Here is a 24585-nt window from a genome sequence, read left to right on the forward strand (position 1 = left end):
AGAAAAGCAATACCTAATGAAATTGTAAAATGAGAACGGTAACAAAGATTATAGTCTAAAGTACTCGTTTGATAGGCTAGTGTAATTTGCCGTTTCACTTGTACGCTTCAAATGCACATTATCAATCAGGTATCAGGACGCTTGGCTATGCAACTTGAACAATCATCACATGTAGAACTGACTTTATTCTAGTATCCTATAGGAAAATATGTACTCAATTAGCCTGAAGTGAATTAAATCATGATTGTCAGCATTTTAAACTTTTGATTGCGAAGGCCTTAATTGCTTGACAACGCCCATGATTACTATGGCTAAACTACTCAGGTTGCCTCTTTTTATACTTCCAAAAAAAAAAAATTTATCTCAATTCAATCTTTAACACTAAGAAGTGACTTGATTTAATCCCTTGGAAATAACTCATGTCATTTTTATGTTGAATGAGTAGCCAAAAGATTGAATCGTGTATTTCCAATAGAACGGGGTGTATGTGTTATATCAACGATATATTGTTGATGATCAGACTATATGAATTCCAATTCTTTCAGCAAAGGTGATATCCAAACAACAAAATTTCTTCAAAGACATATAATAAAGAGATTACCAAGTACCCATGTTATTGTTTAAGCAATAAACAGCATTTTATTTGGGTTGAAATCAATTCAACACCTATATGCTTTTTAACATTTATTTGGGCTGAAACCATACATCTTGTTGGCAAGGTCGTAAGTAACCCGAAACCCCTGCTGCTGCGTGTTGCCAATTACTGAGCGAGGTTGAGAAGTGGTCTGGAAAGCCAAACAGAACGTGCCGTCGGAATCAGCACGAAACAGGTAATTTTGAGGTTTCAGCGGCAGCGTCTTGCCCCCGGAGAACTGAAACGACATCATTGGGAAGCCATCTCTGGTAGGCGTAGAGGATAGATCATAACAAGTGTCGAGACCACCGATCCCAGCGGCGGGAGGCAACTTTTTAGCGTACTTAACAAAGGTGTCGCGGACCGAGTTATATACCTGAGCTGGCAACGCTGTGATGGTGGTACCCAAGTCGACGATGATTCCCCCACGCCCATCTTCGCCTATTTGATAAGCCGATGCAGGAATGGGCACTTGTTCTCCATTAATGGTGATCCCCGTGAGTTCCACGTAGTAATAAATCTCAGATTTTGGGTTCATAATCAAAGGAACGAGGATTGAGTCACCAGGTGGAGCTGAGTTAAACTCGAGAGTCGAGGACGACCTGGAGTCCAAATCCACGAGGCAGTAGGAGAAAGACTTCGCCTGAATTTGAGAAGGAAAGCCTACTGCAGTGCCCCCAAGGCCGAGTATGCCAGCTGCCTTGCCAAATTGGCCTTGATTCGCGTGCCCGCACCCGATAGCCACTTTCTGAACCGAACCCGAACTCCCGAACGACACCGTTTCAGTGGCAAATTCTCCAATACTGATGGAATTATCCCCGTACAACGCTCCGTAGATGCAAGTGTTGTTTCGGCCGCACTGGTAATTCTGGCGGCTCAAGGCGGTGCACTGCTGCGATGTGCAGGATAAAGGGCTGTAAGACGAGGATCCGGATGGGTCGAATATCGGGTCGGTTTGGGCGTAGCACTGACCGCAGGGCAGGCATTGGAGCCAGTTGATTTGGCTGCCCGTATCCGCTATCAGGTAGTATTCTTTCACGGGTTGGCCCACTCCGACCCGAGCCACGTACCCTCCGCCAGACGGAGTCAGCGGAGCTTCGAGGTCCTCCGGTTGGACTTGGACGTCGGGTTTGACGTCATGAGGGCGGTTGAAAGCGGAGAGAGCCCGCTCAATGTTGGAGTTGATGAGCTTGGCTCGGGCCCGGTCACCTGCGAGCCGGGAGAGTACGAGGTCGGAGTAGCTGTCGTATGGCGGCTTTATGACGGATGAATGAGGATGCAGGGAGAGGGACAAAACGGAGGAGGTGGGCTGAGTTACTTCTGTTGAGAAGAGTCGAAGTCTCTTGAAAACTGAAGCAGATACCGCTTGAGGTGAAAAAGGACTGAGGGTGAAGGAGAAGAAGAAGAAGAGGATGTTAATGGAAGGAAATGGGCTTTGAGCTTTTCGAGCCATGTTTGTGGTTTTGGAGCAGAAGAGAAGATGGAAGAGAAGTGATGAGAAGTTTGGAACGAGCAAGGGTTTATATACACGTACGTCGATCTGCACGTAGGGCATGTGGTTAATTAAGACAAGGCTGCATTCACATTTTATTTATTTATTTTTTTGTTGAGGATAAGTTCAAATTGAATTACGGTAGAAAACGATGATCAGACACAACCAGACGCTTCTTCCCTGAAGAAATGAAGAGAAAATTAAAGTAGTAGCAGTTGCTTAACGATAGTACGTAGTAATTCAGATGCTTCGTATATATGGAGAAGCAGTCTGAAAAAATGGCCCCTCACAAATATCACCATATTAACCATCCTCTTTTAACTTTTTAAGAGCGAAGACTTAGAGGAGCGTAGACATGATAGTTGGTCCTTCTGGTGGGCATTGGTCACAATAATTATCTTAATTATGGCATTGAATATGATGGAAAATTGGAATTGCAGTGGCTAGGGAACAAGAAGGCTTTGAAGGTAGATGGACGAACGGCAACAGACAACTCAGTTTGATCTTTGATGAAGAGCAAATATATATTGGCTCGGCTGCAGGGTTATACCTAATTAGAAATAATTAGGGTTAATATAAAAAAAAAAAAAACCCACAGAAAATTGCTATCTGCCAATCACACTGATTACTGTGACTTCCTTGTTTCCGATAGTCATGCCTTCGTTATCTATAGTTAAATGGTGGGTGCTATGGATTAATATATATATATATATATATATGCAAGTAATAATTTTTCGTAAAGAAATGTTTAAGGGTTTTACGTAAAAACCCTTAAAAAAAAAAAGAAATCTTCAAAGGTTTTACATGCAAATTCTTTCCCCAAGAGTTGTGGAACACAAGGAATTACGTGGCTCTCTAAACTCACCACTTGGGATCCTCGGTGACATGTTTTTTATGCCAACCCAATGTCACCAATAGTGTTACGCCAAGTGTCTTGTTATTAATTACACTTTAATTTTCTAATAATTCAACTTGGCTTGATTTAACACAAATATAAATAATAACAAGACACTTGGCGCAATACTATTGGTGGCATTGAATTGGCATAGAAAACATGTCACCGATGATCCCAAGTGTAAACTCACACGGTCCGCAATTTTACCTGCATGGTCCAGGTCCATCTCTAAGAAGAAGAGACAGTACAATTGTAATTTTTTTTTTTGTATAATATAATGAATGCGATGGCCCTTTCTTTGAACAGAGAAAAATTCTGCAAATACCGTAGACGTTCATCTTGACATATAAGCCATACTTGAAATCAAAGTAATATCCCATGCATCAGAGCTTACTAGCTAGTATTATTGATTTGAACAATAAAATCAAGGGAGTGGAGTGTAAAATTCAGATAATCGTTTTTCATGCCATGCAGATTAGGCCATTAGGCGAGTAAGCGGTCAACGGTAATCAAAACAGTTGCACATTTACAATTTAGTCCACTCGTCAACCAATCAGACCATTTCTTCTTCTTCTCCATTTGATTTAACCTAGAGAAAGTCTAGTCGTCATTCGTTAATGCTCTTTCTAGTTTAAATGTCTTAACAGGATTGAATTAAAACATAAAATGAAACGAAATTCTCCCTTTTGCTTTTCTTTTCTTCTCTTCTTTTTTTTTTTTTAAAATTTGGGGATAATTTCATTCAATGAAAATTGCACTAATAGCAGTAAATAACATCAAAATGTGCAAGGAATGCAACAGACAGAAGGAATTTTCTTCTATTTCGAAGAATTAAGACAATCCAAATTGTGATTCTCAAATAGACTAATGCAAGTTTCATAAACTGATTAGAATTTTGAATTATTAGCTCTATTTGCTAGTAAGAAAAAAAAACACCTAGACCAAAGCAATAGAAGAGAAAGAACGAAAGGCCAACTAGAAAATTACTATCAAGTTAAAGTTGTAAATTTCCGTTGATATTATCAAATATTATCAAGTTTCATTAAACTAAGGTTGTACACTTCCGTTATTTCTATTGGCCGATTATCAAAGTGGCGATGTCAAAGACAATATCAATCAGGCTGTCGGTCTAACTTATTTCATTTAACGATTTGTTTTATGTGTTGAATCATTCTGCAAGCAAAGCCAATGGCGACTAGTCGATCAATCAGACATCCAAAGAAGTTAACCTTCTTTGCAAGCTGATGCGACTGCCAAGAACCAGATCCGAACTGAGCTGTATCGAGCCGAGCTGATCAGGCGCAAGCGACCTAGAAGTGGAAACCGAGCTAATGCACCTACAAAGAAAGATCAAGTGCGGGACTGGTGTCCCCGGAATAACTCCGACGGCCAAGTTAGTCAAGCTTGTCCACGGAGTAATAGTAGAGAATACTTGTGTATGCGTACCTTGTATTGTCCCTAGGCATGGTTTATATAGGGCAGAGTGGGTTGTAGTTTCCTTGTGGAAGTCAGAATCCCCGTAGGGTTCGGAGTCTTCTTAGGGTTTCGTGCGGCGGCTCCTACAAGTTCGGAGGCGGCGGCCCATAGGCCCATCTCAGGGATCGACAAGTAAGGCCGAGCTAGCATCCACATGCCGAGCTAGCGCCTGCGAGTCGTGAGGTCTCCACCGTCGACCTGACGCGCACAACCTGCTGAGCTGACACGTGTCACGTGCAGATTTGCCCCACTACACTAGCCCCCTTGAGTCTAGAGTCACTGATGAGTCACGTGGGTCTGGACCAAACTTCGAAGCGTCACGTCGGCTTCGTGCGGGACCCACGATCCCACGATCACGTACCTCCTCCGAAAAACTGCCACGTCCGCCGTCGTAACCGTCACTTCAAGGGTCACGTCCGTCATGATGGAGGTTTGTCAGCTCAAGCGTCTTCCAAGGTAACCGCCCCCTTGCAATAAGTTCGAATTTCTTTCTCAGGACTCTTCGGCTTCCCGCCCAGGGAGCCTATAAATAGGCCCCACCAAACGTCACTTTCAAGCCTCCCCTCTCATTTTCTCTTCTCCTCCAGTCTTCTTCAGCTCGCTCCGCATTCCGTGAGGTCGTCCGAGAGTAGGATTACCTTCTAAGCACATCCCAGCTCTTCTCCTTTATCCACCAGTAAGTCCTCCTTTTCCTTTTATGTCGTCTTCCTCCACACACTCAGACCTTACCAGCTCAGCACCTAGGCGTAGGATTACCCGACCTGCACTCATAGAAATACCTTCCTCCAGCTCCTCTTCTTCCAGCTCGTCTGATTCTGAATACCTTCCTCCCCCTGCCCCACCTCTTGCTATAGCCATGGACCAACCTGGCCCATCTGCTCAGCCCGGGGCTGGAGCTGCTGTCCCAGGGATTCCTCTGGAGGTAGTTCCAGCTCGCTCTAGGGCAGGACCCCCTAGGGGGCCAGACATCGACTTTGGAGAAGTCGAAATTATTCCCCCCCTTCTCGACCAGGGAGACGTAGATGAGCTAGTGGAGAGGTATGACATCCTTCCCCAGTTCGAGGCTAGGGCAGCCCGGCCAGGGGAGTATGCTTGCCTACCTCCCCCTGGGTTTGTAGCTATCTACAGGGATCAGCTCGTGGCTGGTCTTCGCCTTCCCATTCCCTACTTTCTTTATGACATCCTAACCTTCTGGGGCATTTGAATCACCCAGGTCGTTCCCAACGCCATTCGGTCCATCCTCGGCTTCTTTATTTTGTGTCGAGCTCTTGAAATCCCTTATTCTCTGGACCTATTTAGGTCTTTCTTTCAGATGAAGGTAAGCGGCCCAGTTCATGGTTGGTTCTACTTCGCTCGCAGGAGCGGAGGGGAACTCCCTACCCGCGAGCTGTTCACTCATATGCCTTCTTCCATCAAGGGCTGGAAAGCCCAGTTCTTTTTTGTGAAGAATACTGGGTTTCCTCCCCTAACTTGGAGGGAGGATACCCAGGTGACCGATCCAATCCCTTCTCCCCTGCCCGAGGCCGAGCTAGACCGCTTGGTCAGCTCGGAAGCTCAACTGAAGGTGAAGGAATTTAACAATGCCCAACTCTGGTCGGCGGGGCTAATCCGAGCAGAGGTGAACGACCCTGCCCCCGATCTCCGACCTATCACCCCCGAGGAGCTGACAGCTTGTAATTTTCTCGACTTCCTCCTTTTCATGAGTCCACACCATCCTAACTGACTAAGTGTTTCTGTCCTGCAGTGAAGAGGTTTTCCCAGCTGCTGAACATTGGCGGAATTGGTAGCGCGAGCACGCCAACTCCTGCGCCTTCCACAGCGCCGAGCAGCACGGTGCCTCCACCTCCACCTGTGTCCACTCCCCAAATTGCCGCTCAGTCTTCACTGGGGGAGGGATCAAAGAAGAAAAGAAAGAAGTCCACGGCCAAGAAGGCCAGGACAGAGGCGGCTTCCCCCCAGTCCCAGGAGGAGCCCTCTACTGCCATTGCCTCTCATTACGGGGTGAGCTCCGCCGAGCAGCAGGCCTCGTCACAATCTCCCCCTGCTATGTGGCGTATGAGGAATGTAATTCCCATGAAGCCCCCTACCGAACTGGGCTCACACCCACACCCCCTCCATTTCTGCCCGAAGTGGGGGCTGTCGGTGAACGACCGAGCTCAGTTCCCTGAAGTGGCGAAGGAGCTCGTCAAGGGCGCTGTACTCCCCCGCGATCACCACTTCATCCAACTTGCCACCAATGCTGAGCTGCTAGAGCACTTCTACCTCAGCACCACCCAGGTAGCTTCTTAACTAGCACTTTCTTTGGCACCCTTTCGAGTTTTGCTGCCTACTTATCCTGTAACTAATATGCAGCTCAATGTTACGGGGGCCGAGCTGGCTCAGCGATATGAGAACATGGGGGTCAACCTGTCCCAGGTTGACGCTGCCAAAGAGAAGCTGTCCAGCCAGCTCGAGGCTGCAGAGACCGAGCTGGAGACCCTAAAGAAGCAACTTGCAGATGCCAACTCCTCCTGCGAACTGGAAAAGAAGAAAGCGGCCGAACTGGCTGCGACTTTGGAGGCAGAGCAGAAAAAATCTGCCGAGCTGGTGGAGGCGGCAAGGGAAGAGGGGCGTCAGCAGGGCGTCCAGGAGTTCAAGAAATCTGAACGCGGACGACCTCACGGAATGCGGAGCGAGCTGGAGAAGACTGGAGGAGAAGAGAAAATGAGAGGGGAGGCTTGAAAGTGACGTTTGGTGGGGCCTATTTATAGGCTCCCTGGGCGGGAAGCCGAAGAGTCCTGAGGAAGAAATTCAAACTTATTGCAAGGGGGCGGTTACCTTGGAAGACGCTTGAGCTGACAAACCTCCATCATAAAGGACGTGACCCTTGAAATGACAGTTACGAAGGCGGACGTGGCAGTTTTTCGGAGGAGGTACGTGATCGTGGGATCGTGGGTCCCGCACGAAGCCGACGTGATGCTTCGAAGTTTGGTCTAAACCCACGTGACTCATCAGTGACTCTAGACTCAAGGGGGCTAGTGTGGTGGGGCAAATCTGCACGTGACACGTGTCAGCTCGGCAGGTTGTGCGCGTCAGGTCGACGGTGGAGACCTCACGACTCGTAGGCGCTAGCTCGGCATGTGGATGCCAGCTCGGCCTTACCTGTCGATCCCTGAGATGGGCCTATGGGCCGCCGCCTCCGAACTTGTAGGACCCGCCGCACGAAACCCTAAGAAGACTCCGAACCCTACGGGGATTCTGACTTCCACAAGGAAACTACAACCCACTCTACCCTATATAAACCATGCCTAGGGACAATACAAGGTACGCATACACAAGTATTCTCTACTATTACTCTGTGGACAAGCCTGACTAACTTGACCGTCGGAGTTATCCCAGGGACGCCAGTCCCGCCCCTGACCTTTCCTCGCAGGTACATCAGCTCGGCTCCCTCTCTCAGGCTAGCTGCGCCTGACCAGCTCGGTTCGCTACAGCCCAGCTCGGATCTGGTTTTGGCAGTCACATCACAAGCATTTTTGTGGAAAATGAAACAGCGAATGGAATGGAATGGTTGTACAATTCCCTCCTTGCCAAGTAATTGATTTCCTGATAGTTCCCCCAAAACGATGTCGACTATCAACGAAGTACATCATATATACCGTGTTTACTAATCGAAAGAACGATTATTTTTCTTATCTAATGTATATCTGATCATGTATAGATGCATGACTCATGTACGTTTTAAATTTTATATCTATAACATGTATTTAAATTCGTTAATATATACGTACGCTGTCAGTGTACAAAATATATTTATTAAAACAAAATTTTTATAAATTTCTCAAGTTCATTATCATGTTTTCATGACTAAGTTAACCGATGAAAAAAGGCACTCAATTGACGGAACTTTTAATAAGAAAAGCACTATGAACATGTAAGGCAGAAATCAACGATATGGATATTAAAGCATTGAAATGGAGGAATCTTCATCGATCATATCAGAAACCGAATTATATTAGACTAACTTTGTACCGGTGTTACTTGACATTCCGACGAGTGGAGATGGAAAATAATGTGAACGTCCAGCCAAATAATTTGGTGGGGATAACAAACTGATGCGATGTCCAAACCTGGCAAAAAGCATTGGACCTCTATTGTCCTTGTCGCCCCAACAATTTCAAAATTGAGTTTTGTCTGTTACAAATTAGTTTACACGATTCTTATTACATTTAGTGTAAATTTATCCCATAATCGCTTGTCCTAGGTTACTAAAGACTTATTCTTGATTGATTACTTTAGCTATATATTTATGGATTCTGACGTTAGATAATCAATTTTTTTGATATTTTTGTTTATTTTAATTATACAAATTTTTTATTTTTAATATTAAAAAACTAAATTTCATAATCAATCAAAAAAATAAATTTTACTAATATTCTCATTATTCTCTATAGTCTTTTTTTTTTAAATCTTAATCTGATTTTGTAAAATCTGAAACCAAGCAGTATTAGTATGAATTTACTAATATTTTGGTTCCAATTTCTTCGGATGTCCTCTCGAAGGAAGGGACAGTATTTTGGTTCAAATCAAATATATTCTCGTACTAGCAATAAGAGACGGTGCTCATGGTCTTAACATTGATTCGGACTAAAACCAATCAACTTATTGGTAAGGTCGTAAGTGACCCGCATCCCTTGCTGCTGTCTGTTCCCAATTATTGACACCCGTTCCGAAGACACCCGTTCCGAACTGCCGGTGAAAGCCAAACAGTGCTTGCCACTGGTATCAACACGAATCAAATAATTTGCAGGCCTCAGCGACAGTGTTTTGCCCCCATGGAATTCAAACGACATCGTTGGATAGCCATCTGTGGGTTCAGATGATAGATCATAGCAAGTGTCAAGTTTAACTGGACCATAGTCGAACCCGCTCGCGGGAGGCAAGGCTCGAGCGTACTTAACAAACGTATCGCGGACCGAGTTATAGACCTGAGTTGGGAACTCAGTTATCGCGGTGCCCGAGTCAACTAAGATTCCCCCGCGTCCATCTTCGCCTATTTGGTAATCTGATGCCGGGATGGATACTTTTTCTCCATTAATAGTGACCCCCGTGAGTTCCACGTAATAATAAGCCTCAATTCTTGGGTTAATTATCAAGGGAACGAGGACTGAGTCACCAGGTGGAGCTGAGTTAAATTCAAGACTCGAGGACGAGTTCGAGTCCATATCCACAAGGCAGTAGGAGAACGACGTCGCTCTAATTTGAGACGGGAAGCCTACAGGAGTGCCCCCAAGACCAAGTATCCCAGCTGCCCCGCCAAACCCGCCCTGGTTCGTATGCCCGCACCCGATGGCTACTTTGTCAACAGAGCCCGAACTTCCAAACGACACCGTTTCGGTGGCGAATTCGCCCATGCTACTGAAGTTATCTCCGTACGACGCTTTATACGTACACGGGTCAGCTTTGCAATTTTGGTTTTTTTCCAGGGAGGTACACTCCTGCGATGCACAGGATAAAGGACTAAAAGATGAAGACCCGGATGGGTCAAAGATCGGGTCGGATTGTTCGTAGCATGGATCGCAGGGCAGGCATTGGAGCCAGGTGATTTGGCTACCCGTATCCGCTATCAGGTGGAATTCTTTCACGGGTTGGCCCACTCCGATCCGAGCTAAGTACCCTCCCTCAGAATGAGTCAGTGGAGTTTTGAGGTCCTCCGGCTGGACTTGTACGTCCGGTTTAACAGCATGACGGCGGTTGAAGGTGGAGACAGCCCGTTCGATGTTGGAGTTGATGAGCTTGGCTCGGGCTCGGTCACTCGCGAGTCGGGAGAGTACCAGGTCAGAGTAGTTGTCGTATGGCAGCTTTATGATGGAGGAATGAGGATGTAGGGAGAGTGACAAGACGGAGGAGGTTGAGCTAGGCTGAGCTTCTTCTGTTGAGAAGAGTTGAAGCCTCTTAAAAGCTGAAGCAGAGACAACTTGAGGTGAAAAAGGACTGAGGGTGAAGGAGAAGAAGAAGAAGAAGAGGATGATGAAGATGTTAATGGAAGGAAATGGCCTTTGAGCTTTTCGAGCCATGTACATGTTTGTGGTTTTGGTGATGAGAAGTTTGGGAGATGAAGTTGCGTCCACATTGTTTTGGTTTAGGATACAACTAACGGATCCGGATAAGTTCAAATGTTCGATCACAGTAGAAAACTTTGGTCTTTCTTTATTATATATTTTTTGTTTCCAGTATGACTCTGTTCTACCCCAATTTTATTTTTTATTGTATTATTATTATTTTTTTCACAAAAATTATATTTTAATTCTTTTTTATTTCTCACGTTCAAATAACCACTGACACATACAAATGTTTTTCAAGATAGATGGGCCAAATGAGACTGAACTACCATCATAGAATAGCCCAATTAAGTTGGGAAAATCTAACGGGAATTGAACTGCCATCAGATTAGACGGGTATACCATGCAGTCGTATGAATTTAGAACAAATCTCATATAAAGACACGTTGATGGGAGATAAGATTTGAAACCTTAACCTCCCATCGCACGATTAATGTGATGGCCAACTCAATATGACTGCAGGGTCACTGTGACTTCTTTTTCCTGTAATCACGGCTTTGTTATCTAAAGTTAAATATGATTGCTAATAATTTTTCGTAAAGCATTCTTTAAGGGCTTTACATGCAAATTCTTTCCCTAAAGAGGTGCGGGCACAAGGATGTGGCTCTTTAAGCTCACAAGTTCAGCCATTTGGACCAGGTCCATATAAAAAGTTTCCTGTGCAATATTCGAGAGGCTTTTGTATAACATAACCAAAGTTTTCCTTTTATATGTAAGGAATTTAGAATTTCTTTTTTTTTTCCTTTTATATACAAGCTCTGGCTGTTTATAGAGTTTTTGACCAAAGATTGTTATTCATAAAAGTTTTGAAATTAAAAAAATTTTGAGAAAAAGAAACGAAAAAAATGCTGTTTGTAGAGTTGTAATCTTCGTGGGAACGCCTTGGCCTAGGATCATTTGTTTCTCTTATTAGGAATATGAAACTTATGAGATTCATAAAATTTAATGGACGGTAGGTTAGGTTCCCATTTTCCGCTTTTTTCTGTATTTTGATGAAATTCTCCAGCAAAGTTCTCAATAATTCTGCAGTTGAACACACTTGTAACGCTGCCTAACATAATTCTGCAGGAGTATTAATTGTTTCCAGGAGTCAGCCTACTGATGCAAGATGACCACAATGGTCCCTATTTAAAAATTGCCTTCAAGGAACTAAGCATCAAGTTGAAAAATCGAGATCAAAGACAATAAAATAGGAATAATCTAATGTTTCAAAAAGACACATTTCTCTGAAGTTCAAGTCTAAGAAAGTAAAAGGTGAATAACATACTTTTCTCATCTGTACAGATGGATTCAAGGCAATTAGAAAGTACATAGCAGTATGCATTCATCCTTTTTCTTTTGCATCCAAGAGAGACTCAAATACTACCAAACTGGTATAACATATCTGTTATGCAGAGATCCATGCAGGAACATGTGACTGGAGGTATCTGATCCCCAGAAACCTATGAAAATAGGCTCCAAAAATGAAAATGCAATATGCGCTTAAAAGCATAGCTGTGCACATGCACTTCTTCATTCTCAAGAAGTCAATAGCATTCTAAGGAAAGAAGAGGATAAAACTACTAAAGATCACCAAAGCTGAATAGGAATAGAAAAGAGTGTACCTTAGAATGATGATAGACGATAAACTTGAGATCCTGAAAAAATCTTAACTCGACAAAAATTGATTCGGTTTAACCACCCAATCAACCGTTTTTCCACTAAGGGAAAATCTTAAGTGTATCTTGATATCATCAGAGGCTTTGATGGGAATGAAAGGATTGTCACAGTTGCAGCATTAAAAAAACTCTAAATTTGGAGTGTCAATTTCAGCACCTGAAAAGTGCGACAATCTCTAAAGGCCAGTCTCTGAAGCCTTTGGCTTGAAATTCTGATACTCCCCAACCCATGGCAACTTCGAAACTCTAAGGCTTCAAGGGCCTGGATTTGAAATGTCAGCGCCTGGTGCCCAAAGTTAGTTGTGTCACCTGCCCCACTGAGTTTCAACTCCTTCAGTGCTTTGCAAGTAGCCAGGTTAACACTTCTGGGCCAGTTTCCCAAGGATGGTGCAAACGAAAAAGTATGAAGATCAGACACATCTATCTGAACAGTATCAATCCCATCACAGTACAGGAACTCAAAATACTTCAAGTGAGATAAACTTGAAACTGAGAGAAGTGTGTCCATCCATTTACAAAATGACACTTTCACATACTCTATCACGGGGCACCCAGAGAGAATTTGGTGAAATAAAAACTTGTCGGTGAAACAAGAATGAGATAAAGAAAACTTCTGTAGATGTGGAAGTTTGATATCCAATCCACTCTCAAATCTACAACCACATAAGCTTAAAACTTTTAGCGAGCTAGCGAGCAAAACCGATTGCGGAACGCTAAAAATGTCTATCTGAGCCCGACAAACTATCAATGCAAACAGCAAGTTCTGGAGCAGTCCTGTCTACTGCTATACCAATCCATTGGTCCATATTAGGCATCAACAACTCCATATCAGGGAAGTCAATATACAATTGAAATCTTTGTACGCAAAAATCTAGTTGCAAGCGCCGACAAATGGAATTTCCAGCAAGAATCAAGAAATCATGTTTTCGCTTTTTTATATGCAAGTCACCAAGAACTTGCTCTTGTTCTGTGACTGAATTATCATAGAAAAAGTGGAATACAAGATAAGGATAAGTGGACCAGGTGCGATTCCAAGTCTTTGACAATATTGCAGTAGAGGTAACATCTCTGGCACGCAGATAAGATAAAATGTGATGAATCACGGAATCAGGCAACCGCGAGATGAAGTCCAAAGGGGCAATCTCCAAACCAGATCTCTCCTGCTCACATTCCTCTATTATTAACCAACAAAAGCGTTCATTGACCAGTTAGAACTCAAATTTCATCTGTCACTCATTTACGAACTAATTCCAACTCCAATATGCTTGATAATCAAAACAGAACCAATTAGAACTCAAACGTTCATTATTCATTCATAATTATACACTAATATGAACTGAAACGTGCTGGATTATCAAAGTTATGCGCTAATTTGAAACTCAAACAGTTCCTTATTTATTGACGACCATACACAAATTCGAACTCCAACGTGCTGATTCACTACAATTATATGCTAATCAAAATCAAAAGTCTTCATCCATTCATGATTATAAAGTAATCAGACTAAATGGTGCAGGATTATTACAATTAAGCAACTGAAGCATTTATAGAAAGAAAGTTTACAAAGAGTACCTGATTCCATGAAGGGCAAGCCGGCAAAGACTTTGAATCCCGAAGGCGAACCTGATTATATCAGTAAATGTTATAAAGTTAGCGAGGAAATCTATTTAAATTAAGCAAGCCATAAGAAGATTGCAAATTCCAGCTGACTTTGTGAATTATAATGTTGAGCAGAAAATAAAGCATGATCATAAGGATGACCAAAAGTACCTGAAAATAATTAATAGCCTCTGTAATTTAGCCCCAATTCCCGGAACATGTAGACGACGGGAGCGACGGTCAATTAAGATTAGCCACATATTGTGGCAAGTACGAGGGAGGAAGGGGTAAGGGGTAAGGGGAGATGGTCAACTAAGACCAGCCACATATTGTGACAAGTATGAGGGAGGCAGGGGTAGAACCCCTGACCTCCAACATCACCAAAGAGGGTGATGACTACTGGACCAAATGGCCAGTGGCGAGAATAGAGATACTACATAGCATGAAACTGTGAATACACGTAGTTGGGTAGTAGACTACTAGTTTCTTTCATTAGTTTTCCTTGACAAAATATTTTTGGCTCCGTTTGAATTAATTACTTTTTTTTTATATTTTTAAAACATTTTACTGCAACAGTGTATATGAAAAATTTTGATTGTAAATTTTTTTGTGATATTTTTGAATAAATTTTTAAAATATATTTTGGAGTACCTTTTAAAATTAAAATATTTTTAAAGTACTTCTTAAAAATTAATACTATCACCCACAACCACAAATAACCACCAACACCACCTCCACCACCCACTCCTTCCTCCTTTCTCTTCCCCCTCTCTCTTCCCTTTCCCTGCCCCCACCCCCCTTAATCTGGCAGCAACCAAAGGCTGCGATCTGGTCGCGGCCAGAAAGTCTAGTATCGACTAGATTGCGGCCTCTAGTCACAACTAGAGACCTTGATCTGGTCTTTGGCAGATTGAGGGAGGAAGAAATGAGAGGGGGGTATTGGTGGTAGGCGGGGATGGTGGTGGGTGGTGGTGGCGAGTAGTGGTGGTGATAGGTGGAAAATGTTATATAATTCAATTTTAAAAATTTTTTTGTGTATATTTGTGAATTATTTTTTATATATTGTATGGATGAGATGTTTTTGAGTTGTTTTTATTTGTGTATTATTCTAGCATTGTATTTGAAAATTTTGTTTTTGAAAAATAGATTTTTGGATTTTTTAGTAGAAAAATATACTATATCAATTTGATGTATGTGAGATAAAAATAAGTGTTTGAAAAATATGATCATAAAAAATATTAAAAAAAATTTCTGCAGAAAAACTTCAAGGAATTTCTAGAGAAAAAGAAATCCAAAATCCTAATTTTTTTCCTTTTGTTTTTAGAAAAGGAAAAAGTGCAAGCCAAAAAGCAATAAAATGGATAACTTCTTTTCATATGAATATATGATGTTAAGTACTTTATGTACTCATAAAACCCATATTTTGGTTTAAGAAAAGCAATACCTAATGAAATTGTAAAATGAGAACGGTAACAAAGATTATAGTCTAAAGTACTCGTTTGATAGGCTAGTGCAATTTGGCGTTTCACTTGTACGCTTCAAATGCACATCATCAATCAGGTATCCGGACGCTTGGCTATGCAACTTGAACAATCATCACATGTAGAACTGAGGGGGCGCTTGGTTCAAATTTAGGAATTGGAATTGTAATTGGAATCATAGACTCTGGTTTTGAAATTAAAACTTTTCATTCCAATATCTTGCTTGGTTCACACATTGGAATTAGCATTATTCCAATTCCTGACGCTTGGTTTGATGAGTGTTTCGGAATTAAATGCAATTAAATTCCAAATTTACCCCTGATATAACAATTCTTCTAAAACAAAAGAATTACACATACGACAAATTAACATTTTCATAATTGTAACTACAATAGTTATTAACTTTTTAATAAAACATAAGAAAATCATAAATAATAAAAAAATTAATACCATAAAATAAATATAGTAGCTGCATTAACAAGGAGTAAATTTCCAAAAAAAAAGAGTTTTTAAACAATCACCCAAAAGGTGACGATTTTTGAGTCTCTTTCCAAAGGGCGAAAAATGCATCCAAGGAATGTGTTCTTCCAAATATGTTTTGGAAATTTGTTTAAATATGAAAAATTGGTTAAATAGCCCATAAGATACCAGCTCTTTATAGGAAACTGGCAGGTTTTGTACCAGTTTTATGGGAAAAATTGATTAAATAGTGCCCAAAGAAAAACTAGTATGTTTTGTATTTAACATAAATTAAATATGTGAAAGATAAAAAAAAAAAATTGCCCATAAGATACCAGCTCTTTAAGGGAAACTGGCAGATTTTGTAGTATGTTTTGTACCAACTCTTTATGGAAAACATACCAACTCTTTATGGAAAAAATTGATTAAATAGCGCCCAAAGGAAAACTAGTATGCTTTGTATTTAACATAAATTAAATATGTGAAAGTTAAAAAAAAAAAGAAATTACTCATAAGATACCAGCTCTTTATGGGAAATTAGCAGGTTTTGTATTTAATACGCTATTTAACCAATTTTTTTTTATTTAAACAAATTTACGAAAATTAAAATAACGTATTTGAAAGTTGTATTTTTATTTGGAAGAACGCATTTCTTGAATGTGTTTTTCATCCTTTGGGAAGAGACTCAAAAATTGCCAGCCTTTAGGAAGTTAGTTTAAAAACTCTTTCTTTTTGGAAATTTACTCCATTAACAAGTCGTTTGTGGTTCCTACATTAGATAATGATATGAAATAGATCACTCCTTACATATATGAACAAAAGAAGGAGACTCAAATCACAAAAGCTAACCATACCAAATACAAATCAATTGTCTAATCCAGTCGAGAGTGCCACTCAATGTCCACAATCTCCAAAAGACTAATCATATAACCATCTAACAATCATCATATCAAAAAGAAATTGCCATCAAATCATCACTTTCCAGCTAACAATAATTTTACTTCAGCGAGTAGATGGAGGATAAAGGAGGTTAATTACATATTATCGTTTCATTTCTGCAGGAAGATTGTAGAACACATGAAGCTTGGAAATCTGCTCCGAAAGTATGTCGGCTGCATTCATTACATCTCCACTCGGTAAAGCAAGTTTCATTAACTCAGCAACAACTTGATCTCTTCTATCGGAGACCAATTGCTCACGTTTATCCTCATTTGACATGGCTGCTGCCATAGTTGTGAAATTAGCTTGAATTCTCTCCACGAAATCTCCAAATTTGCTGGTGAGAAGTTGCAATGATGCATCAAGATCACCCCTTGTTGTTGATGCAGATTTCATTTTTTTTGACACATTTGCAATGGGAAGGGATTGTTTCTTTTGTTTCTTGGAATTTCTTGTGCTTGTTGAGTTTGGTTGAGTTGATTGCTCCATGGAATTTACTTCATCTTCTTCTACCTTATCATTATCCGAGTTTGACATAACATCAAGCCCTTCATCTCCTTCCTCCAAATTTTGGACATCTTCCATATCTTGGACAGCTTGTGCAAAATCTTCAGCAACATTTCCAGTGGCTCTGTCTCTTCCATATACAATTTCAAGATCTCCTAAATATGGAAATTTGACATCCCAAAGGCCCTTTGCATCCTTATGAGTCTAGAGATAGAATAGAAAGATAAATGATAATCTTAATAAAATGTTGAAAAAGAACATATCAGAATGTAAAAAGTAATCAATTTCTTACCTTGCACCAATCATCATACCACTGTTTTTCACAAGAAATCTTTTTCTCAGCATCATTCCAACTACAACCACTTTCTTTGCACATTTCAACAATTGCATGGAACCTATTTTTCAGTCACTTAACTTTTGATTCAATATGTGGGCTGACTTGTTTGGTAAAAGTAGGTTGCTTACGCAAGATAATTTTAAGTAATTTGCTCATATAATTATTTTTAAATCCTCCATCTGATTTTCACATTGGATCACAAGCCAACTCTTGCAATGATTCTATGAGCACTTTTACCTCTTCACCAGTCCAAAAACATTTATTTTCCCTCTTCCACGTACAATTTCATCATTCTCCATCCTATCATTTAGAAGTCAACCCATATATATCAATTAATTTTGATACACAATAGCATATAACTGAAATTTATAATATAACAAAACACATAAAAGAACATACAATTAAAAGTCAATCCAAATTTAAAAGAACATACATCAAGTGTCAATCTAATTCACAAATCCACTACAAGAGTACATCAAATGTCAATCCAAATTTAATGAGTCTAAGAGCTAAACATCCATTCATAGCTAAATACTAAGTCCAGCCCTCCAATTGTCAAACATTTCATGCGCTAAATTATTTCTAAAATTTGCCCATTGATCACTTGGCAAAATGGTGGATATGTACTCTACTTCTTCATCACTGTCTTCATCTTCACTTTCATTTTCTTCACTTTGTAGTAATTCTTGTGGATCAAAAGTCATGAACTTCCTTATCAAGTTGTGCAGCAGACAACATGCCATAATTATTCGCACTTGTGTTTGAATTGGAAAAAATGAAGGGGATGCTAGAATCTTCCACCTTCCTTTTAGCAATCCAAAACATCTTTTTATGATATTTCTAGCTTTAGAATGTTTCATGTGAAATATTCCTCTAGTCTTTGTGGTCGATAACCATTGAATTTATTAAGGTGATATCTTTGCCCTCGATAAGGGGCAAGAAATCCATCAGCATTACAATATCCAGCATCCACCAAGTAATAACAACCTTCAGAATTCAATCATGTACAAATTAATACTAGACTACCTTATTTTCGAAAAAAAATTGATTGAATGGTATTGAATACTGCAATATATGTTTACCTTGTGGGACTCTAAGACCATTTGGTCTAGAGATAGCATTTCGAAGCACACGACCATCATGTGCCGAATCTTCCCAACCAGGCAAGACATAGATAAATTGCATATTAGGAGAACAAATCCCTAATACATTCGTTGCAATACTTCCTTTTCTCGTTTGGTATCTTGATTTTTGTTCGGTGGGTGGTGTCACATCTATTAATGTCCCATTTAAGGCACCTAAACAATTCTATTTTAACAAAAATAAAAAATATAAATGAGTTAAAATGTCTATATTGGATAGTTTAGATGAAAACATACATTTTATTAAATGATTGTATTTTAATGTTTGAATTACCTTAAAACATTTCCATCTCTCATCTGTGCAATCTTCGGTAATAGGCTCAGGCTTCTTAAGTAATATAGTATGCAATTTCAAAACTGCTAGGAGGCAAAGATTAAATTGACGACTCACCGTTTCTCTACTTCTCTAAAATAAACCACAAATTGTTCTACTTTTCTTGTGGTGAGCCAAAACATATACAAACATGGCAACAATTTCTTCTATTGACATGTTTCTTGTAGCTTTCAAACCTCCAGTGTCTCTAATCATTTCACATAATATCCCAAATGTTCGTCTATCCATACGAAGTTCGCTAATACAATAAGCATCACTCTCCCTAGTCAAATTGAATAAGTGTTGCATGCGCTCAGTGACTTTTTCTTCTTTTGATTTTATTTGGCGTCTTCTACTTTTGAGATGAATGAATATTAACTGGTACCACATCATAAACAGTGCAATAACAACCATTATCATTCCTGATAAAATCTGGCTTTGCCCTCGATATTTTCTGCGTCTTCTGTTTTCAATAGGCAAATGTGGCATCTTTGTCTACATAACAATATGACAACCAAACGTAAGTATTCACCAAACTAGATTACGGCATCAAAATCTTCAAATGCATTAAACATCAATTGATCTTATTAAAAGGGCCTAGACATGCATCATACATCCGTAAACACAATGATGTATAGATATAAATAAGCATAAACAAACGAAATTGATGGTTGAAACTTGAAATCCTAATGTACGAATAACTATGAAACTGAAAGCTATTCAAGCAGACAATTTTACAAACAGGTACAGGGCATGTAGAAACCCACCCAAACTATACCAGTATTCACGGATCAAATAACCAAAAGATCAAGAATTGATTGACCTCCATTGAATGCATAATCCAAGAAAACACATTAAAAAAATAAAAATGACAAATCTAGTGACATTAACATTTATCTCACCAAAAAAAAGAACAAAATAATGTATTTGTTGAAGTAGGTGAATTAAAATACATGTATTACAACAAAATACATGGATTAAAAACATGTATTATTCTTACCAATAATCGTGTATTTGTTGCGGAAATAATTTCTTATTGGATTTTGTGACAAAAGAATATGAATTCATGGAAGGAAGACTTTTTTGCAAAACTGACAGATTGTGTAGCGTGAGTGGAATAAAAGTGAGAAGGTGATGGGTCCAGAGCATAGCATTTTGGTCCAGTTAGTGTTATTGTATCAGATTCCCTTCTTTTCTTCTTTATTTTCAGTTACCCAGTGAGTAGCCTGAAAAAAACAGAGAAGAAGAAAGAGAAAAGCTTGCATACGAAAAGAAAATTGAAGAGGCAAGGGAATTTGTAATCCACTGACCTGGGATCAAGGAATTCACCCTAGTAGAAGACTCTTCAACTCTAGAATTCGTTGTCCAAGGAGAGTCGAAAGCCACTGATCATTATGGTTGTCCAATCGGTGAAGTAGAAGCGGTAGAAAATCTGATGAAGAAGAAGAACAGAAGGTGCGGAGTGTAATGAAAAAAAAAAGAGGGTAGGTTCGTCATAAATGTTTTTGCTCGGGAATGAGTTGGGGGTTTTGTCCAAAACCTCCCAATTTACTCAGGAATGGTGAAAGTCCGATTTTTTAGAAATGATTCCAGAAATTGCATTCCAATAGACTTAACCCAAGTAACAAATAAGGGGTTCATTCCATTATTTGATTCCCAAACCTTTTAACCAAGCAGCCCCTGACTTTATTCTAGTATTTTATAGGAAAATATGTACTCAATTAGCCTGAAGTGAATTAAATCATGATTGTCAGCATTTTAAACTTTTGATGGTGAAGGCCTTAATTGCTTGACAACTCCCATGATTATTATGGCTAAACTACTCAAGTTGCCTCGTTATACTTCAAAAAAAAAATTCTCAATTCAACCTTTAACACTAAGAAGTGACTTGATTTAATCCCTTGGAAATAACTCATGTCATTTTTATGTTGAATTAGTAGCCAAAAGATTTAATCGTGTATTTGCAATATAACGGGGTCTATGTGTTATATTAACGATATATTGTTGATGATGAGACTATATGAATTCCAATTCTTTCAGCAAAGGTGATATCCAAACAACAAAATTTCTTCAAAGACATCTAATAAAGAGATTACCAAGTACCCATGTTATTGTTTAAGCAATATTAGTATGTTTTCATAAACAGCATTTTATTTGGGTTGAAATCAAATCAACACCTATATGCATTTCATAAACAGCATTTTATGAGGGATGAATGAGGATGTAGGGAGAGGGACAAAACGGAGGAGGTGGAGGTGGGCTGAGTTTCTTCTGTTGAGAAGAGTCGAAGTCTCTTGAAAACCGAAGCAGATACCGCTTGAGATGAAAAAGGACTGAGGGTGAAGAAGAGGAAGAAGAGGATGATGAAGATGTTAACGGAAGGAAATGGGCTTGCAGCTTTTCGAGCCATGTAAATGTTTGTGGTTTTTGCCGCAGCAGACAACAAACAAAGAAGAGAAGTGATGAGAAGTTTGGGAGATGAGCATGGGTTTATTATATACACGTACGTTGATCTGCACGCAGGGCATCAGTAGCGTGTTACTATTATTTATTGAAGGTCCATATCAAAAAAAAAATTTTGATAACAAAGGTCCATATCAATTTAATTTCCATAGAAAAGTAAAAGTTTGGTACCTTAACATACAAGAAAGAGAGTACATACACAATTAATCGCCAGTCCTTCAAATCAAGATATGTACAATGTGTAAGTGAGAATGTACAACTGATATTCCTAGTCTACGAGCAGGGGCGGAGCCAGAAAAAATTCTTAGTAGGGGCAAAGCAACACTAAAATTTTTTACCTACTCTTTTTCTAGTTTTTTAAGCAAAAAAAAAAAAAATCACCAACAAGTACAAATGATACATATATTCCATGAAAAATATAAAAAGACAAATTCAAAATTATTAATGTAATAATAATTTTATTTCAAAAATAAATTACACTATTTACAATTGCTCACTGCGAGTTTTTATATTTTGATAACTAATTTGGTTATAGAAGTAAGAATGGCTCTCGGTTGTGGAGGGAAAATAGGGGACCAGTGGAAGGAAGGGAAATTGGGAAGTGGGGACAAAGGAAGTGAATGATATGATTGGATGAATTGATCAAGAGAAAGAGTAGCTAGCTGCTTGGTTGTGGAAGGTAGTGGCTCTCGGTTGTGGGGAGAAAATGGGGGACCAGATGAGGGAAGGGAAATTGGGGAGTAGGGCCCAAAGAAAGTGAATGATATTATTGGTACTTGCTAATTAAAATGAAAAGGCTTTTTTTAGCTTATTTCAAATGGAATTTGTGCCCCACGTATCTTTTTAGAATTTTAGTTTATGAAGTAATTTAAAAAATCACGTAATTCTTTCACATTCTTTCTAAAAAAACTCTGGGGGCACATTTAAAATTATATTAAAATTGTACAAATATTATAAGAATTTAAGGGGGGCAGTGGGGGCCCGTTGCTCCCAGTGCCCCCACCTTAAGGCTTCCTTTAGATGGAGAGAAAAGGATAGAAAAGAAAGTGACTAGAGAGACAGCCGTACCATTTCCTTCATTTGGGAGTTTTAACATGGACAGGAGAGAAGGGAAACAAACGGATAGGACCCCCTCCAATTGGTGAAAATTTTTCCGCCCAAAAGTGGGAAGAAAAGGACGGAAACTTGTTGGGCGGCAAAAGGTATTTTTAATATGACATTTTTTGTCCTTTAAAAGCTGATACAAAAATTTATTATTCCCAATATATCCTAAAGTTCATTAGTAAAACCACCAATTCATCTTTTTCTCAGCTCTTACTTTCAATACTTCCAACGAGATTCACCTGACTTTCTTCCGTTCAACACCCACAATTCAATAACAGGTATTTTTTTGACTCAATCTCTTCTTTCTTTCTTTCTTTGCTCAATCTTCTTTAGAAAATTATGGAAAAAGCATTTTTTGTGTAGATTGTTATTGTTTATATTCTAAATTTTTTTGTTCATTTTCTGTCATAAAATTCTTGTCTGCGGGAAATCTTGATCTTTATATTATTGATTTGTGATTATATCTTGCATTGTTATGGTACATGTAAGTTTCAGTGGTGATACATGAATATGAAATTTAAATGCATACATTTTGTTTGTTTATTTGCCCGTGTAAGCTTCAAAGTGTAAAATGATCAACACAGAGTCCATAAACAATATGTTAGCCTTTTTTATTGTAATAATGCATGTTTCTTTGAAATGATTACAAAGATAGTAATACTAGAAGTATTGTTTTGAATGGAGGCTGATGTACAAAAACAAAATTAGAGATCTCCTTATTCATCATCCCCAAGAGGTTTCATGCTTGTCCCTGCTCAAGTTACGATCCTGGGTATATAATAAGCCTTAAATTACCTTAAAAACAGTCCAACGTAAGGATTGGTAATAGCAGAGTTTAAAACTGTCGAAGCTTCTGCAAGTCTGGCCATGTAAACTTTGTCTTTAGATAGGTACAAAAATTCGGAATTCAATTATCTCAAACCCACAGAGTTCGACAAACTTGACACATTCTTTAAATTTTCATACATTGCTCTGTTATTACAAATAAATTAATCAAGTATACAATATAGTAGGTAAAAAAAAAACTTTGAATCCTACATTATTAGTAGATACTCACGGTGCAAAAAAAAAAAGTTTCACAAGAATTGAGGGCTATAATAGTCATACAAATTATGTACGTGCAAAATCCCAAGGGAACATACATCTTCAAAGGCACCACATTGCTTTTCTTGATATTGGTTCTTGACATGCAGCCAAACCAGAGTCTATGACATGCAGCCAAACCATACTCAACCAATTTATAGTGGTGAAATACAATCACAAATTGTGCTTGCTTGTTGTATATTACATAATTTTCTCATGGAGTTTGATCCTGACTTGGAGTACATTAATGAAGTGGATGAGGAATTGGCACGTCAATCTCCATCGGAGGAAGAAAGTGGTGATATAAGTGCTGAAAAAGATCATGCTCAAGGAGAGAGTTTAAGGAATGAAATAGCAATGCAAATGTTTTGAAGATGATTCCAATTACCCACTGGTCATTTCATGTTTTGAAAATATGTAGATCATTGGGTGTATTTTTGTTTAGAAATTGATAGAATTGCTTTGTATCAGGAGTAAATGCTCATGTGAATTCGGAAATCTGAATGCAACAGGAAACCTAGTTGCATTCCATGTAAACCTGGTTTATGTATATTTTGAGTTCACTTGGTTGCATGGCATTTTATTTACTTGGGTTGCATTCCACGTATATCTTGTTTATGTATTTTATGGTACCATGCACCTCCTTGCTTAATTATTTGTTGTTTTCACCAATCTTTGCTTTAGAAAGCAAACAGACTGGCTAACATATATATGGCTGAAACCTGAGTTTATCACTAATGTTTCAGCTTAGCAAGTGGTAAACCTGAGTTTCAACTTAGCAAACTAAAGCTAAAAATAATAGACAGTTGAGCAGCTGTTAAAGCTAAATAAGATCTCATCAGGATGGCACTCTACTTTTACATCACTGCTTCCTTCTTCTTCAGCCTGCAGTCTTTTCTTGT

General features: G+C 39.4%; 3 protein-coding genes and 1 long non-coding RNA gene across 7 annotated transcripts; 1 reads left to right on the forward strand and 3 right to left on the reverse strand.

Moving 5' to 3' along the window:
• Window positions 1–584: 584 nt before the first annotated feature.
• Window positions 585–2127, reverse strand: LOC113740136 (protein ASPARTIC PROTEASE IN GUARD CELL 1-like). The gene has a single exon (XM_027267647.2). It carries the CDS (start codon window positions 2085–2087, stop codon window positions 678–680), a length of 1410 nt encoding a protein of 469 aa, XP_027123448.2. The 5' UTR covers window positions 2088–2127; the 3' UTR covers window positions 585–677.
• Window positions 2128–9050: 6923 nt separating this feature from the next.
• LOC113739716 (protein ASPARTIC PROTEASE IN GUARD CELL 1-like) lies at window positions 9051–10628 on the reverse strand. The gene has a single exon (XM_027267025.2). It carries the CDS (start codon window positions 10557–10559, stop codon window positions 9108–9110), a length of 1452 nt encoding a protein of 483 aa, XP_027122826.1. The 5' UTR covers window positions 10560–10628; the 3' UTR covers window positions 9051–9107.
• A 1131-nt stretch (window positions 10629–11759) lies between these two features.
• LOC113739717 (F-box/LRR-repeat protein At3g26922-like) lies at window positions 11760–14241 on the reverse strand. 4 transcript variants are annotated; one of them, XR_011812958.1, is made up of 4 exons: window positions 14027–14241; window positions 13829–13879; window positions 12203–13430; window positions 11760–12040 (listed from the first exon to the last, which is right to left on the reverse strand). XR_011812958.1 is itself a non-coding variant. In XM_072045733.1 (3 exons), the coding sequence occupies exons 1-3, from the start codon at window positions 14113–14115 to the stop codon at window positions 12387–12389; spliced, it is 375 nt and encodes a 124-aa protein (XP_071901834.1). In that variant the 5' UTR covers window positions 14116–14241; the 3' UTR covers window positions 11760–12386. The 4 variants fall into 4 exon arrangements, 2 of the variants coding, with proteins under 2 accessions (XP_071901834.1, XP_027122827.1); XR_003460303.2 differs by having other exon boundaries at window positions 11760–13416; XM_072045733.1 differs by having other exon boundaries at window positions 11760–12621.
• An 8536-nt stretch (window positions 14242–22777) lies between these two features.
• Window positions 22778–24284, forward strand: LOC140004891 (uncharacterized). Its single transcript, XR_011812709.1, has 2 exons — window positions 22778–22878; window positions 23937–24284. It is a non-coding gene; the product is annotated as an uncharacterized lncRNA (long non-coding RNA).
• The last annotated feature ends 301 nt before the right edge of the window (window positions 24285–24585 follow it).

The sequence above is a fragment of the Coffea arabica genome, chromosome 4c, assembly GCF_036785885.1.
Source record: "Coffea arabica cultivar ET-39 chromosome 4c, Coffea Arabica ET-39 HiFi, whole genome shotgun sequence".
Lineage (NCBI taxonomy): Eukaryota > Viridiplantae > Streptophyta > Magnoliopsida > Gentianales > Rubiaceae > Coffea > Coffea arabica.

Excerpts from the sequence above, each read along its gene's own strand:
- LOC113740136 (XM_027267647.2), bottom strand. The coding sequence starts at position 2,087 with ATGGCTCGAAAAGCTCAAAGCCCATTTCCTTCCATTAACATCCTCTTC.
- LOC113739716 (XM_027267025.2), bottom strand. The coding sequence starts at position 10,559 with ATGTACATGGCTCGAAAAGCTCAAAGGCCATTTCCTTCCATTAACATC.